Source organism: Hylobates moloch, unplaced genomic scaffold (assembly GCF_009828535.3).
Source record: "Hylobates moloch isolate HMO894 unplaced genomic scaffold, HMol_V3 SCAFFOLD_4, whole genome shotgun sequence".
Classification (NCBI taxonomy): Eukaryota; Metazoa; Chordata; class Mammalia; order Primates; family Hylobatidae; genus Hylobates; species Hylobates moloch.
In genome coordinates this window covers 92,541,562-92,559,304 of record NW_026652279.1, presented here as the reverse complement: position 1 = coordinate 92,559,304, position 17,743 = coordinate 92,541,562, and the positions used below count along the sequence as shown (strand labels likewise).

General features: G+C 40.3%; 1 protein-coding gene across 2 annotated transcripts in view; it reads right to left on the bottom strand.

Annotated features, from left to right (window-relative positions):
* The window catches only part of FLT1 (fms related receptor tyrosine kinase 1), a 196,477-nt gene that overhangs the window by 63,616 nt on the left and 115,118 nt on the right, over positions 1-17,743 (bottom strand). Inside the window, exon 15 of one of the 2 annotated variants that reach the window (XM_032150568.2) lies at positions 5,106-5,667. The exons of the other annotated variant lie outside the window; for it this stretch is intronic. Coding sequence (XP_032006459.1) covers positions 5,591-5,667 — 77 coding nt within the window. The 3' untranslated portion in view covers positions 5,106-5,590. Of the gene's footprint in view, positions 1-5,105; positions 5,668-17,743 lie in introns of those variants that run through there. 2 annotated transcript variants of the gene reach the window in all.

The window sequence follows — 17,743 nt, the reverse complement described above, 5'->3', positions numbered from 1 at the left end:
CTTGCATTTATTTCCCTTCTTACGAAAATAAGCATGTCATTACCCCTATAATTTGTCTCCATTCTTCAGATCTTTTGTTCATACTTAATTCATTGTTGCTCCCCTGGTTTCTCTAATACCTTAATCTGTTGATACTCACTCTATATGACCCAAACCGTAGGATACAGGCTCTGTTCTGCTGAGGAAAATACCTTTTTAAAGGGGTTCTATTTTTAGTTTAATTTTAATTTTTTTGACTGTGAGCACTTTCAAAAATGTTAAAGTGTAGAAAAAGTATAACCCATGTATCTACCATTAAGATGATCAGAGGTCAACACTTTGCCATATTTGCTTTAGGCAGACCCATTTCTGTCTTTTATATGAAATGAGATTTATAGATACTTTATCCCTTCCTTTACCCTCTCTCTCCAGAGGTACCTGAAATTGGTGTGTAAATTCTCATGCATGTTTTTGTACTTTTTCCACATGGGTATATATCTCTACAGAATACAGAATATTATTTTGTGTGCTTAAAAATTCTAAATAACGGGTATTACAGATTATATATCCTTTTCAACTTGATTGTTTTCCCATTCAGCAATGCTTTTATATTTATCCCTTTTTTTTTTTTTTTGAGACGGAGTGTTGCTGTCGCCCAGGCTGGAGTGCAGTGGCGCAGTCTCGGTTCACTGCAAACTTTGCCTCCTGGGTTCAAGTGATTCTCCTGTCTCGGCCTCCCGAGTAGCTGGGATTACAGGCACCCACCACTGCATCTGGTAATTTTTGTGTTTTTGTAGAGACAGGGTTTCACCATGTTGGCTGGTCTTGAACTCCTGACCTCAATCGATCTGCCGGCCTTGGCCTCCCAAAGTGTTGGGACTACAGGGGTGAACCACTGCGCCCAGCCCATGCTTTTTAATTGATGGCAAAGTGATTGACGTGAAATGGTATCTTGCTGTGGTTTTAATCTGCATTTCCCTGATTACTAGTTAGGTGAAATATTTTTATTGGCCATTCAGGTTTCTCTTTCTGTGAATTGCCTGTTTCTATCCTTTGCCCATTTTTCTATTGTCCTGTTTGTCTTTTTGTCAATGATTTTAGGATTCTTTAAATGTTTGGGATGCTAATTCTTTGTTGGCTTAATACGTTTCAAATCTTCCTTCATTGTATGAACAGTCTTTTAAATTTCACTTATGGTAAATTTTTATTTTATTTATTTACTTATTTATTGAGATGAGGTCTCTTTCTATTGCCCAGGCTGGACTGCAGTGGCAAGATCATAGCTCTCTGCAGCCTTGAACTCTTGGGCTCAAGTGATCCTCCAGCCTCAGCCTCCCGAGTAGTTGGGATTATAGGCGTAAGCCACAGTCCCTGCCATGGTGAATTTTTAATACAAAGCTTTGAATTTTTTAACATAATCAAATTTATCAGTATTTTTTTATTATACTTTTTGTGCTTTTTGTTATTTAAGAAATCTTTTCCTACCCTGATATCACAAAGCATTCACCTTGTGTACTTTCTTCATAAAATCTGTTTAAGAGATTAATTTAATATTTTGTGTTTTCTTATTTAGGTTTTTAATTTACCTAGATTTTCTTTTGGGGAGGGGTATGTGTATGGTGTGAAGTGAGAACCTAATTTTTACCATATAAATAGCCAATGGTCCCAGCATCATTTATTGAATAAGATCTTCTTTTTCCACTAAGTTGTTGTGCCAGCTCTGTTCAGATACTATCTGAATTTTTTATGTTGAAGCTCCCATGTATTTGTGTATTTATGGTTCTGTTTCTAGGCTCTTTATTTATTCACAGTGACCTATTTATCTATCCCTGTACCACATAAGTTAAATTATGATTGCTTGATAACACATCTTGATATCTGGTATTGGCCTGACCAGATCGTTTTCGAAATGGTCTTGACTATTCTTGGCCCTTTATACTTCAATACTTTATACTTCAGATTTTCTTGTCAAATTCTGTAAAAAGCACAATTGGAATGTTTATTAGAATTCCACTGAGTTCATATTATATTATAATTTGGGGGAAATGGTCATATTTATTTTTAGGTGGAACCGTATGGAATTGCCAATACTTTGACATACAAAAATGGCAATATGGTTCTACCTAATAAGTGTTTTTATAGAAGAATATTGAGTATCTTTGAGTTATTTAGGTTTTCTTTTATGTCATTTAATAGTTTTATGATTTTCTCTTTAAATATCCTGTTTTTCTTTAGTTATATTTATTCCTAGATATATTTTAATTTTGTTGTTATTTGAATTTTCTATTTCTATTTCTATTTGAATTTTCTAATTCTATTTGAATTTTCTCTTTCCTTTTCAGGTATTAGTCATTAGAACTAACATGTAGAACTCACTTTTTTTTTTCTTTTTGAGGCAGAGTATCGCTCTGTCACCCAGGCTAGAGTGAAGTGGTACAATCTTGGCTCACTGCAACCTCTGCTCCCGGACTCAAGGGATTCTCCTGCCTCAGCCTCCCTAGTAGCTGGGATAACAGGTGTGCACTATCAAGCCTGGCTAATTTTTGTATTTTTAGTAGAGATGGGGTTCCACCATGTTGGCCAGGCTGGTCTCGAACTCCTGACCTCAAGTGATTCGCCCACCTTGGCCTCCCAAAGTGCTGGGATTACAGGTGTGAGCCACCGCACCCAGCCAGAACTCACTTATAAAGATGATACTCTGCTTTGTGTTTCTGAGATAGTTTAATCGTAGGCCTGCTTGCTTGCTTCTAAAGGATAGCCTAAGTTATTTCCATGTGCCTGTTTGTGTATTTCCTTGGCTTCTGTCACTAAATACAGATTCTTTAACCACTGAAGACATAACAATTCCCATGGAAACTCCTTATTTATTTCTCTTTACTCTAAGAAGCTGTATCAGATGGACCAACAGGGCATAGAGTAGCACTTGCAAACATAGATGTCTTCAGGAGCCAGGTACGTAATATAAATGAGTTGGGGATAAAATAATGGAAAGGGGACTACGTCTCTGGAGAATAGAAGGCCTGTCTCCCACCTAAAAGCAGAAGCCTTTGCTTAGCTCCAACCTATTAAGAATTTGGGGATTTGAGTCTGGTGTTGTCTTCTGAGTTTTAGAAAGAAGGCAGAAATTTGAATTTTTTTTTAATGTTAAAGTTCATGATTCTTAAATGTTGGCAACCAGATCAACTTATATAGATCTACTGTGAAGGCCAATAAAAACATGGATGCAAGATATATTTGACATAACTTGACTTAGAGTATGTACATGGGGATAAGCTTTTATGTTGTTACTAAGCAAGGACCTTCATGATCTGGCCCCTTCCTATCTTGCCAGCTTTGCTGCCTGCTGCATCCCTACATGTGTCTTTGGTACGAACCATACTAATCTATTTGCAGTTTGTTCTAAGCCTCAGTGACTCTGCACACGTGGTTCCCTTGATGCCTGTTTAACATTTGCTTGTTCTTTAATATTCAGCTCAGGATTAGCTACTCTGGAAAGCTTTTTTTTTTTTTTTTTTTTTTTTGAGATGGAGTTTTGCTCTTGTTATCCAGGCTGGAGTGAAATGGTGTGATCTCGGCTCAGTGCAACCTCCGCCTCCTGGGTTCAAGAGATTCTCCTGCCTCAGCCTCCTGAGTAGCTGGGATTACAGGCGCCTGCCACCACGCCCAGCTAATTTTTTGTATTTTTAGTAGTGATGGGGTTTCAACATGTTGGCCAGGCTGGTCTTGAACTCCTGACCTCAGGTGATCCACCTGTCTCGGCCTCCCAAAGTGCTAGGATTACAGGCGTGAGCCACCACGCCTGGTGGAAAGTATCTTCTGATGCTCTTGGACCCCATCTCTGTTACTCTTGGATCACCCTGTGCATGCCCCTACTCTGGCACTTACCTTTTTGTTATAAAATTGCTGACTTTCTTATCTGCCCACTCCACTGTGGGCTCCTGGAGAATGGTAATTCTACCTTATTCATTACTGAGTCCCCAGTGTCTAGTGCAGGGCCGATAGAGAGCTGACCTTCAGTAACTGAGGAAAATGACCACATAAATGAAAATGATGGAAAATGTCATGTAGAGGGTGGAGGAGGGGAGTGAGCTTTGCAATCTTTGTGGAATATGATGAAGCTAAGCTAGTTATTTGTGCTAACTCCCTGGGTGGTAGTATGGACTGATGACCTGCAGCATGCCAAGCTCACCTCAGAATTTATAAAATTCTGTCAGTTAATTTTGTCATCTTAAGGTTCAAAAAGCCTCACTTCCTGGAGCTTAGAATGCAAACTCTGGTGGTTCTATGTGTTTGCTAAAGCATTAGCCCCAAAAGGACATGTAAAACCTTACACTGGGCTGTTTTTGTAGAAACGTGTGGTGTCCTCTAAGGTATCTGACGATGAAACTCAGTGTGAGGATTTGAATTACCTATTACGTTGGTTGCTAATGGAGGATGTGGATAAGTTTTTGACCATGATGGCCTAATTTATTCATGGGATGTGGTCTAAATTTTCAAGATGTCCAACTGTCAATTTTAAAGGTGTAATTTTCAAGGGACTTTGTAGACAGTTTTATTTCTTCCCATTATACCTTAAGGTGAAGGACAATCTTGGCATTTTATGTGTAAGCACCATATTGCCCAGGGAAGAGCATGGAATATAATTTTAATCCAATTCATCATTGAGTAAATAAATCTGTAGAGCTTTTGAATTCACCTATTTGATTACATAAATGCAGGCCATGTGTTTTCCTCCTGTTCCCCCCACACAAAAAAGTGGCTTGTTGCACTCCTAAATGGGCCTACTAGTCTGACCAGCAACATCTGTTTTGTTGCTCAGTTGACCATCTGTATTGTTGACTTAGAGAACAATATGTTCATCCACTTTGGCCAAACTAATATTTGTCATCAAAACTCTCTTTTTTATTCATCAAAGTCCAATTCAGATGACATCTCCTCCATGAAATCTCCCCTGATTAGTCATCAGAAGTGCTAATTTTTATCTGATGTTATTTTATACCACTCACATTGCACATTTATGAACTGACTTTGTACCTATTATGTTTGTTTTTCAAAGGTGAGGATTATGTGTTGCTTATTTTCATTTTCTCTAGAATATAATAAAGGATCAGGCTCAGAGTAGGCAATTAATACATGTATGTTAAGTTTAATTGAATGAAAAGTGAATTTTGTCTGTTTATTTATTTATTTATTTATTTTTTGAGACAGAGTTTCTCTCTTGTTGCCCAGGCTGGAGTGCAGTGCACGATCTCGGCTCCCTGCAACCTCTGCCTCCTGGGTTCAAATGATTCTCCTGTCTCAGCCTCCCGAGTAGCTGGCATTACAGGCATGCGCCACCATGCCCGGCTAATTTTGTATTTTTAATAGAGACAGCATTTCACCATGTTGGTCAGGCTGGTCTTGAACTCTTGACCTCAAATGATCCACCTGCCTAAGCCTCCCAAAGTGCTGGGATTACAGGCATGAGCCACCATGCCCGGCCATTTGTTACTGTTATGATTGTCTTGGCTCTCCAACTAAAGGATAAGTTCTTTGAAGTTGACACATAATAACTTTCAATAAATGGTAGCTATGATGATGATGATGATGGTGATGATGATAATGATGATAGCTATGATGATGATGATGATGATGATGATGACGATGATGATGATGACGATGACGATGGTGATGTTGATGTATACAGTTCTAGGTACACAGTAAATAATCATATCTTTAGATTGGCAGCTTTTTTTTTTTTTTTTTTTTTGAGACAGAGTTTTGCTCTTGTTGCCCAGGCTGGAGCACAATGGTGCAATCTCTGCTCACTGCAATCTCTGCCTTCTGTGTTCAAGCGATTCTTCTGCCTCAGCCTCCTGAGTAGCTGGGATTACAGGTGCCCGCCACCACACCCGGCTAATTTTTGTGTTTTTAGTTGAGATGGGGTTTCACCACATTGGCCAGGCTGGTCTCCGACTCCTGACCTCAGGTGATCTGCCCGCCTCAGCCTCCCAAAGTGCCGGGATTACAGGCGTGAGCCACTGCGCCTGGCTAGATTGGCAGCCTTTAATTTATTAGCCAAGAGCAGTGTCCGAACTAAGAACCAGAAGGGCCAAAATATAGATGGCTAAAGGTGACCCAGGAAAGCTAGAGGCAAGATGTCAGATTGACTTTCCACAAAAGAGATTTTATATATCCAGTCAAACTTTGGATGTTTGGAAAACTATGTCTGAGGAACATAAATTCAAGTTTAGTAAAATGGCAAAGGCTGACAAAATTGGAAAATGAAGGCCAGGTGCGGTGGCTCATGACTATAGTTCCAACACTTTGGGAGGCCAAGGTGGTCGGATCACCTGAGGTCAGGAATTCAAGACTAGCCTGGCCAACATGGTGAAACTCTGTTTCTACTAAAAATACAAAAATTAGCCAGGCATGGTGGTGGGCACCTGTAATCCCAGCTACTCACGAGGCTGAGGCAGGAGAATTGCTTGAACCCAGGAGATGGAGGTTGCAGTGAGCCGAGATGATGCCACTGTACTCCAGCATGGATGACAGAACGAGACTCCATCTTCAAAAAAGAAAAAAAGAAAAGGAAAATGAAGAACGATTAATCCATTAAATGACACTAAAAAGATGAGTGATTTCAGTGCTTCCAAATGGTTACCATGTGGTTTCTTCTTTATTGAGAATTTCACCCTAAGATCAAGCCTCATGGCAAAGCCTTTGTGAATGTAAAAAAAAAAAAAAAAAAAGTTGACGTATGGGATAATTTGAGACACAGTGAAAAGCAGCCTTGCAATAATGTGTTAAGCTGGAAGAGAATATGAGAATGTTGCAAAACATAGTGTCTAAAGGAGACTTGATGGCAGTGTGACCCCTGATGAGACGATTTACGCTTTAGCCACGCAAAAGACAGAGAAAGAAGAGGAACACTTAGAAAAGAATAAGACTGGGGACAGTGATGAAAAAAGCCATATAGGCCGGGTGCAGTGGCTCATGCCTGTAATTCCAACACTTCAGGAGGGAGAGGCAGGAGGATAGCTTGAGCCCAGGAGTTCAGGACCAGCCCAGGCAACACAGTGAGACTACTGTCTCTATAAAAAATAAAAAAAATTAGCCCAGCATGGTAGCATGTGCCTGCAGTTCCAGCTACTTGGGGGGGTGGGAGAGTTGGGAGGAGGCTGCAGTGAGCCGTGATGACGCCATTGCCTTCCAGCCTGGGCCACAGAGCCAGGCTCTGTCTCAAAAAGAAAAAAAAAAATAAAGCTGTATAATATTCTTCTCACTGTAACCTCTGAATAAGGGAAACGCCATAGACAAAGGTCCTTTCATTTGGGATAACGTCTACTCCTTCACTACTTTAACTTACAAAGTAGAGTTATGATGGGGGGAGTGGGGACGGATAGCATTAGGAGATATACCTAATGTTAAATGACGAGTTAATGGGTGCAGCACACCAACATGGCACATGTATACATATGTAACAAACCTGCATGTTGTGCACATGTACCCTAAAACTTAACGTATAATAAAAAAATGGAGTTATGATAGCAGAATAGTTTCTAAAAGCCTTGAAGAGGCTATAGTTAAAATGAATCCTTTGAAACTGTGCCAAAAATATGTATTTCTAAATATTTAAAATGAAAGCATCTTTGTGCGCTTTCACTGTGAACTTTGCTCTTGTTCTAATAAAGCATTTCAGGATGATTCAGGCACTTAAAAATGTGTCAAATGGTCCTAACTCTATGGTTATTATCTATATAACATTAGCTATCAGCTATGTTTATTTGTAAACTGTGAACACATGCATATGTGTGCACACACCCACACATTCCTGTCCCAATTAATCCTTGTGCTATGCTCAGATTGGCCATAGCCTGTCCACAAGGTTGGATCCATTAGTCCCGCAGAAGATGGCCAGTCACCTACAGTGGCTTTTTTCTTGTATGATGAAGTAGCAATTCTAATGACCATTTTAAGACAGGAAAATCAGTACTATTGCACTCCATAAGAAGTTAGTCAAGAAAGTGTTTTTCTCTCAATAGAGGAGTAATTACAGAAGTTATGGGAATATATATCATATTACAGTGTATGCCTGCTAAAAAGAGTGTGTAGAACAATACGTTTTGACATAGAAAGACCTCCAAGATATAAGTTATAAAAGCAAGTCTTAAAATGACATATGGTGTGACCTTAACTCAAATTTTATCTCAGAAATGCTGGGTTTCCCATACAAGCCCACTACCAGTCACTCACTGTAATCCATCATCTTATTTTATTTTCATCATAACAGTGATGACTATCAGAATTTATACCATATGCTTATATAGTAGTCCCCCTGTATCTGTGGTTTTAGTTTACCAATGTACAAAAATATTAAATGGAAAATTCCATAAATAAACAATTCATAAGTTTTAAATTGTACACCATTCTGAGTAGCACAATGAAGTCTCTCACTGTCTCACTCTGTCCCACCCAGGATGTGAATCTTCCCTTTGTTCCGCACGCATCTCCACGCTGTAGCTGCTACCCGTCTATGAGTCCCTTAGGAGCTGGCTGGCCTACCAGATAGACGGTCCCAGTATCACAGTGCTTGTGTTCACAGAACACTTATTTTCCTCAATAATGCCTCCAAAGCACACGAATAGTGATGAAGCTGTGATGTACTTCCTTTTAGTTAAAAGGTGAAAGTTCTCGACTTAATAAGAAAACAAAAAAATCATATGGCTGAGGTTGGCTAAGATCTGTGGTAAGAATGAACCTTCTATCCATGAAATTGGAAAGAAGGAACATTTAAGTTTGTGGGTAGAAGGTATGAACAGAGCGTGTTCTGATGGACAGCAATTGGTATAATCTGTGGTGTCAGGCATCTTCTTGGGGTCTTGGAACAGATCCCCTGTGGATAAGGGGACATGACAGTAGTTTTGTTTGTTAAATTTGTTGCCTGTATTTTTCCATTAGAATGTAAATTCAAGGTCCCTGTTTTGTTCCCAGCACCTAATATGCCTGTCACAGAGTTGACTCTCAGTGAATATCTATTGAATGAATGAATCATTGGTGTGTGTGTGTGTGTGTGTGTGTGTGTGTGTGTGTATATATATATTTTTTTTTTTTTTTTTTGAGATGGAGTCTCACTCTGTTTCCCAGGCTGAAGTGCAGTGGAGCCATCTTGGCTCACTGCAACCTCTGCCTCCTGGGTTCAAGCAATCCTCCTGGCTCAGTCTCCTGAGTAGCTGAGACTACAGGCACTTGACACCATGCCTGGCTAATTTTTGTATTTTTAGTAGAGATAGGATTTCACCATGTTGGCCAAGCTGGTCTTGAACTCCTGACCTCAGGCGATCCACCTGCCTCAGCCTCCCAAAGTGCTGGGGGATTACAGGCATGAGCCACTGCACCCGGCCATATATTTTTAAAGCCCACATTTGTATATATGCACACGTATAGGTTAAAAAATGGAAAAAACATTGACAAGATACATATCAAACAGTTAATATGTATTACCTCTCCATAAGGGAAATTTGCATAGCTTACTCTATTTCTGTATGGTGGAAATGTATTCATATATTCCTCATTTAAATAAAAAATATAATATATATGGCTGGGTACAGTGGCTCATGCCTGTAATCCCAGCATTTTGGGAGGTCAAGGTGGGCAGATCATAGGTCAAGAGATTGAGACCATCCTGGCCAACATGGTGAAACCCCATCTCTACTAAAAATACAAAAGTTAGCTGGGCGTGGTGGTGCGGGCCTGTAGTCCCAGCTACTTGGAAGGCTGAGGCAGGAGAATCGCTTGAACCCAGGAGGCGGAGCTTGCAATGAGCAGAGATCGTGCCACTGCACTCCAGCCTGGCAACAGAGTGAGACTCTGTCTCAAAAATAAATAAATAAATAAAATAAAAATGAAACATTAAGACATGAAACTGTAGCCCTTTTTACCTCTTTCTCAGTGGCAAAGAGCCATTAAATGAAAGTTTAAAAGCTATATAGGTTCAAATACTTAAACATTTGCAACACTTTGTAATATTGACTAAGTTAGAATGAGTGAATGAATGTTTTTGAGGCAAGAAAAGTAGATTTATATTTTATGACAATTTACAATTGTAGATTAAGGCAATAAAAGGACAAATCAAAACCCATTCAGTCAGAAGACTGTCCCACCGTGTGGAGGTGGGGAAGGGAACGTGATATAGAGTATGTTTTCTGCATTTCATTTTGTTTCTCAGTGATGCTCAGTTTAATCATGATTGAGTTGAATGAGATGGCTACTTAAACTAATATACAGTCTTGATTGTTTAAGGCTCCTTGGTAGCAGGAGATTATATAAAAATCAGGTTTATCATTTGAATGGGGAGGTGAACTTTCTTGACTTTGATTTTTTTCAGCAGCAATTTAGAGTTGTGGACTGAGTTCACTGATTAGTTATCTGAGAGTATATTTGTTTGCATATTTTTCTTAATTGAATTGGGCATAGTGGTGACCCCAGTTGCATTGCTGTGTATGTGCCACTTTAGGTCCTGATTAAACTGTCTGAAGTTTATGCTTGAGGGGAGGAGAGATTTCCATGCAGATTCTGGACATGTAAAATGGAAAAAGTTCATCTAATTATTTTGCTAAAACATGAAAGCATGAAAGCATGTTTAAGGGAGTGTATGAGTTTTCCTTCTGTAGTCATCCAATCTTTAGTGTAGGGAGGAATTTGTTGATTAGGGATTGAGATCCCTCTCACCCTAAGAGCCCAGGCACTGGCTCTTAGTTTTGGGGTTAGTGTCTTTGGACAGAGTACAGCCTCTGAGAGATCTCTGGGATGACTGCTGGGAGAGTTTACCACCCCCACTGACCCCTTGATGTCTCCAAATCTCTTTGTATCTCTTCTCTTTGTTTTTCTTCATTCCCCATTTCTTTTTCTCTGCCATTGGTCCCTCAAGCATTGACTGCTCCTCAGACAAAATTTGCTGCTGATCTCGGCCATGCTCAAAGTACATTTCCGTGTGTTGCAAGAGGTCAGAGAGAGAATCAAAAGAGGAGGTTAATTCATAGTCAAAAAAGGAGAAGTTTTAATGGGCATGGGATTTCCGATTGGGTTTATGAAAAAGTTCTGTAACTAGATAGGGGTGATGGTTTTGCAACATTGTGAATGTACTTAGTGCCACTTAATTGTACACTTTAAAATGCTTAAAATGATAAAATTTATATTATGTGCGTTTTGCCACAATTTAAAAAAATGAGGCCTGGGCAACATAGAAAGATCACCATCTCTACAAAAGAAAAAAAAATAGCTGGGTATGGTGGCGTGTGACTGCAGTCCCAGCTATGCAGGAGGCTGAGGTGAGAGGATCGCCTGAGCCCGGGAGGTTGAGGCTGCAGTGAGCCGTGATCATGTCACTGTACTCCAGCCTGGGAAACAGAGCAAGACCCTGTCTCAAAAAACAAACAAAAAACAAAACAAAACATAAAGAAAAAACCCAAAAAACCCTTTTTCTAAAGTGATGCCCACATTTACGACTTCTCTCCTATTTCTTTTTTTTTTTAATTGAAACAGAGTCTCGCTCTGTCGTCCAGGCTGGAGTACAGTGGCACGATCTTGGCACACTGCAACCTCTGCCTCCCGGGTTCACGCCGTTCTCCTGCCTCAGCCTCCTGAGTAGCTGGGACTACAGGCGCCCGCCACCATGCCCGGCTAATTTTTTTTGTATTTTTAGTAGAGACAGGGTTTCACCGTGTTAGCCAGGATGGTCTCGATCTCCTGACCTTGTGATCCACCCGCCTCGGCCTCCCAAAGTGCTGGGATCACAGGTGTGAGCCACCGTGCCTGGCCCTCCTATTTTTTATCTCCTAAATTTGTCATTTAAAAATTTAAGGGGACCTAACACACACACAAACAAACACTCACACATCCCACCACCACCACCACCACCACCACTAAACTTAAACAACTAGCAGGGGGCCCTGCTATTCATACGAATAGATGTTTGTGTTGACCAATGTATGATTCCTCAGTTGGACCTTACTGTGGCCAGCAGCTTTCAGGAGGCTTTTCTGGGCTGAATAGAGATTAGGATGCTATGCTGTAAAATGCATCCAGGAAATTTTCTTTAGGCAAAGCTTTAGGATAGGATATATTGCTATGTACGTGTGTGTATACCTATGCATGTAGGTGCAAGACCTAAATCACCTGAATCTTGCCAATAAAAAGAGATACTTTGGGGCTGACTGATTCTTCATAAATAGCTTCTATTGCTTTCCAATTCAAAATGGAACTTTACTCATGGATTACTTTGCTTTTCTGAATATAAATTATAGAACTCTACCACTGTACTTTTCAATCTCATTGAACTAGCCAAACATTAACAAGCAATTGCAGAAATTGCAGAAAGTGTATAAAGCAACATTTTCAATTTTTTTTTGCCATGATACGGCTGTGTTAAAGTCAGGTTCCCTCTGTTGGCTGAGATGAGTGTTGTAGGTCTGAACTTTGGCAATGTCAACAGGTTAGTTTTCGTGCGCTGTTACCCCACTCCCTCTCTTACTTCATTACTCTCCTTTCTTCTGCCTCCTAAAGGAACTTTATCCTTGGAAAAGAACTGAGCCTTGATTCTGCAATGTAGTCCTGGCAGGGAAGAAGAGCTACTTGCATATCAGCAGTGAAGCTTGGTTTTCCTTGATCTGGATGTAGAGAGCCCCTGACCTTAATGACACATATTGAAGAGACAGGGCTAGCGAGAACAGCTGCTTAGCTAATCACACCAGCAGATCAGCTCTGGTCTCAGTGGGGGTGCTAAGAAGAGCAGCCAGCTCACCCTCACAGGCACTGCTCTGCGCACACCCTGGATATCTTGTTCCCATTTCTTTTCTGCAATAATAGTTCTTCATTCATTGTGTATCATAAGGATAGATTTCATGAGAAGGAAAAGGCAACTACAACTCAAGTTTTGCAAAAGATATTTGACATTTCTGAATTTCATTAAGGAATTTGATTAAGGAATCAAGCAAAACTGCTGATTCTAGTAGCCTGCGGGTGACAGATGGTCAGTTTTTCATCCCTGGGTATTAACAGCCTAATTCCGCTCTCTCTTCTAAGGTTCCTTAAGATCTTTCCTGGATCTAGTCAAATCACTTGATAATTCAGAGGTGATTCTGTCCTCTTAGGTATTAGGATCTGAATATGGTGCCTACAGATGCAGACATTTGGTGTCAGTGATATAGTGTGACAGGAAAGAAGTCCTCTAAGTGTTAGATAAACACTTAGTCCTAGTGACCAAGAAGATTTCATTTAAGAAGTAGTATTAATCATTGGGTTAGAGTGATTCTCTCCTGCTCCAGCCTCAGTCTGTTTAAGACAGAATTTACTCTTTCTGAACTCTTTGTTGTTCTAACACTACTGCTTTAACCTTAAAATATTCTAAAAATGTTTCGCTATCATAAAAATTTAGTTTAAACAATAGTTTGATGATGGTTTATTGGTTCAGGCAGGCTTTACTAAAAACATCTAAGATCAAGATTGCCTTCTGTTTTCTCAAGTATTTCCAGAGAGGGAGAGTTCGTTACTTTTTTCAGCCTTTTAATGACTCTTTCAGAGCACAATCACTTGTGAGATGGTTTGTGCCTGTATCAGTGCAAACCTAAACTAGATAGGCCTTCTGCCATATCTTCTTTGCCAACTTATGTTACTTCCTTACAGTGCCACTGTGAAGAGGGTTGCCAGTAGACCCCCTTGCAGTACCTGCTCAGCAATATCACAACTTGAAATATTTTACGACCTCATTGGAGAACCTGGGAAGAATGTAAGGTAGAAAGGAGACTTTTTGATTATTTTGGAGAGCTGCCAGTCCTTTAGGCAGGTGGCCTGGAGAGGTAGTAAAGGCACTCACGGTCAAGGGTTCTCCAAGGTGACACTGTACTATTGTTCCAAGTCTGGTTTGCAAACCTTAAATATTTTTAGCCCAACAGAAAGAAGTGTTTCTAAAAGGAGCTTTGCTGTCCATATACCCCTAGGAATCAGACCATACTCAAAGCAACTACTGTCAAACAGGATTCATCTCCGACTTTGAACTCTTGTGTGGTGCTTCTTAGTATTAGTCCCTTCACACTGCATTTTCCTCTCTTATCTCTGGCTCTCTGTATTATATTCACTTTAGCTTGTCTACTCTCTTTTCACCTGCCTCTTCAAAGTAAATAGGTCTTAAATTACCTTCATCTTTCAACACTTTGCACCATATCAGTCCCTCCTAAGAGTTCCCAGTTGCTTCTTTACTCAGTTCTAATTTGGAGGCCCTACTGATTTTCCCTTATCTCTTCTTCCATTCTGTATATACAGCTAACAACAATTGAGAACTTATTGTATGCACAGCATTAACATAGGAAAATTAAAGCACAAAGAGTGTATCTTTTCAGCTATCCAATGTATTAAATATATTTTGATACTATGATTGAGCCATAGAATTTTTCTGCTTGCCCATTTATTCATTTGCCTTATTCCATTTTTAGACCATTTGACACGATAATAGTGAATAAATCAGGACACACAGGGTTGTTGCTTAAAGAAGCATATTTCAGGTAAACACATGCATCACTTAATTACTCTAGATTTTTGGTTCTTCAGATTTCAGTTTTCTTGTTCACTGCTGTATTTGCAGAGCCTAGCGCAGTGCCAGATACAAAGCAGTGCCTTATAAATATTTGCTAAATAAGTAAATATATGAGTATTAGGCTGATAGGACATGCATTCTGGACCTTTACAACTTAAAAGTAACCCCCAATCTGAGTTCAAAATAATTTTAAACTTTATACATGGCATGTCTAGTTTTTTTAAAATGCTTTATTTTTTTTTTATTTTTATTTTTTGAGATGGAGTCTCGCTCTGTCGCCCAGGCTGGAGTGCAGTGGCGCAATTTCGGCTCACTGCAAGCTCCACCTCCCGGGTTCACGCCATTCTCCTGCCTCAGCCTCTCTGAGTAGCTGGGACTACAGGCGCCCGCCACCACGCCTGGCTAATTTTTTGTATTTTTAGTAGAGACGGGGTTTCACCGTGGTCTCGATCTCCTGACCTCGTGATCCGCCCGCCTCGGCCTCCCAAAGTGCTGGGATTACAAGCGTGAGCCACCGCGCCCGGCGCTTTATGTGTTTTTAATATGCTTTAAAAATGTTTCAAAACATGCTTTAAATAAATCGAAGTCTTCAAGAGACTTAATCTTTAATTTACCTTATATCTTAAAAGTAACCCCTATCTGGGTTCAGAATAATGTTTACCTTTATACATGGCATGTCTAGTTTTTAAAAAAATGCTTTATGTGTTTTTAATATGCTTTTAAAATGTTTCAAAACATGCTTTAAATAAACCGAAGTCTTCAAGATACTTAATCTTTTTTTTTTTTTTTGAGATGGAGTCTTGCTGTGTTGCCAGGCTAGAGTGCAGTGGCGTGATCTCGGCTCACTGCAACCTTCTCCTCCCAGGTTCAAGCGATTTTCCTGCCTCAGGGTCCTGAGTAGCTGGGGCTATCAGCATGCACCACCATGGCCAACTAATTTTTGTATTTTTAGTAGAGACGAGGTTTCACCATGTTGGCCAGGATGGTCTCGATCTCTTGACCTCATGATCGGCCTGCCTCAGCCTCCCAAAGTGCTGGGATTACAGGCATGAGCCAGTGTGCCTGACCGAGACTTAATCTTTAAGGCCTGGGAATGAGCAGATAGTCATTGTTTTAAATATATGTTTATTGATGCCCACTATATCATTTAAAACTGGTGCTCATTTGTTCTCTTGGGAGTGAGGTGAGCTAACATTTAGTTATGCTCAATGCTAAATGCCCATATGTTCAGTGTGCAGAGTGCAGGCTTCAGAGTCAAACTCTTCTGCTCTGAACCTTGGAGGGCTACTCACTAACTCTATGACCTGGGACCCGTTATTTTTCCTCTCTATGTCTCAGCTTCCTCATCCATTAGTCTGTAAAACAGTCAGAATCATTCAGCAAACCTCATAGAATTGTTATGAAAAGCAAACAAATTAGCATTAGGAAAGTTATAAAGCAGCAGCAGGCACCTCGCAGGTGCTCGTTAAGTAAAACAGATCTGTGGAATGCATCTAATAATGTCCCTACCTCATAGGATAGTTGTGAAAATTAAATGAGATATCTCCAAAACACTTAACATAGTGCCTCGGTACCTGGTAAACACTCAAGAAATCTTACATTGCTATGTTTAACAGAGAAGACATATGAAGATATTATAAAATAAACACATGTAACACCAGAGAACAATGAAGTGATGTGCTCAATGACATGAGTTGTAAATAAACCTAGGCATCAGAAAAAAGGAAGAATCATTTCCCTGGAAGGTGAGAGAAGATCTTTCACACATCAAGAATTAGTGGGGCCGGGCACGTTGGCTCTCACCTGTAATCCCAGCACTTTGGGAGGCTGAGGCAGACAGATCACTTGAGGTCAGGAGTTCAAGACCACCCTGGCCAACATGGTGAAACCCTGTTTCTACTAAAAATACAAAAATTAGCCCGGCATGGTGGCACGCACCTGTAATCCCAGCTATTTAGGAGGCTGAAGCACCAGAACCTGGGAGGTGGAGTTTGCAGTGAGCCAAGATTGTGCCACTGCACTCCAGCTTGAGCGACCACACAAGACTCCATCTCAAAAAAACAAAACAAAACAAAAAAGCATTAGTGGGAGGAGAATAACGTAGTGAGAGGAAAGAGAATTTTTCAGGCAAGAATTGAAGGCAGCCCATGGCCCAGGGCCGAAGGGAGAAGAGGAGAAAGGAAAAAGTGAGGAAGAGTTGTGTCAGGGCGCAGCAGGAAGTAAGTAGTAATGAGCTGGATGGGGCCAAGCAATGGAAGCCCAGGGAAGCCTGACTGTGGTGCTAGGAGTTGGGCACGGGCAGCAGACAGCATGCCACCCCCGAGGTATTCAGGCAGTGTGGTGTGCAGGGCCCTGTCTCTTCTTGTTTGGGTTGCCCTGGCCAAGATTGTCTCTTGCAATCTGTTCACATGCGTTCCAGGGCCTGCATGCTTAAGATCCCTTTTATTCCTGCTTGATGCCCTTTGGCCCAAGAATTCACTACTCAGCTTTTGTAACACTTTCTTAAAACTGCCTTTCTTCTGGTGAATGGCTGTGCCTCACTGAAAGTTTTTTCCTGAAAGGAAATGATAAGGGAGGAAAAAGCTCCAACTACCCCAAGTAGGCATTTTATAGGCGCTTGTACAAAATGTGAGTCCTTGTGTGTGCCTCGCTTCCTCTCTCATATTTTCTTTGGAATGGGAGCAAGTTATCATTTAAAAAATAACAATGATAATGGACTGGATCCTATCAATGATCCAAGGTCATTAAAATTCTCTTGCTATATCAATCCTTTTTGAGCTGCCAGACTTCATCTAAAAGGTGCACCTCAAGTCCCTAGAGGATACACAGTTTATTTTCAGGGTTTTAAAACTCAGTCAAGCTGGCTAAAGCCTGGGTATATAATGAACTACTTTTCGGTCTTGCAGGCCATGATCTTAATATTCTTCCATTTCAGTTTTGCAATAATTGGCGAATCAGGGATTATCACTTTGGTTACCTTTATTCATAGGTTTACAAAAAGAAATAATCATAAAAGAGGTGGCAGTTTTGAAGATACTCATACATACAAACATAAGCGTCATTGTCATGGAGCACATGCATTGGCTATTGCATTTGCTCCTCAAATGGGAATATTACATATGGAACTTTACAGAAACTATATACGTGTGGAAGATTATCTCCAGAAAATTAAGAAAGCCCTTTCCTAAAGGCCAT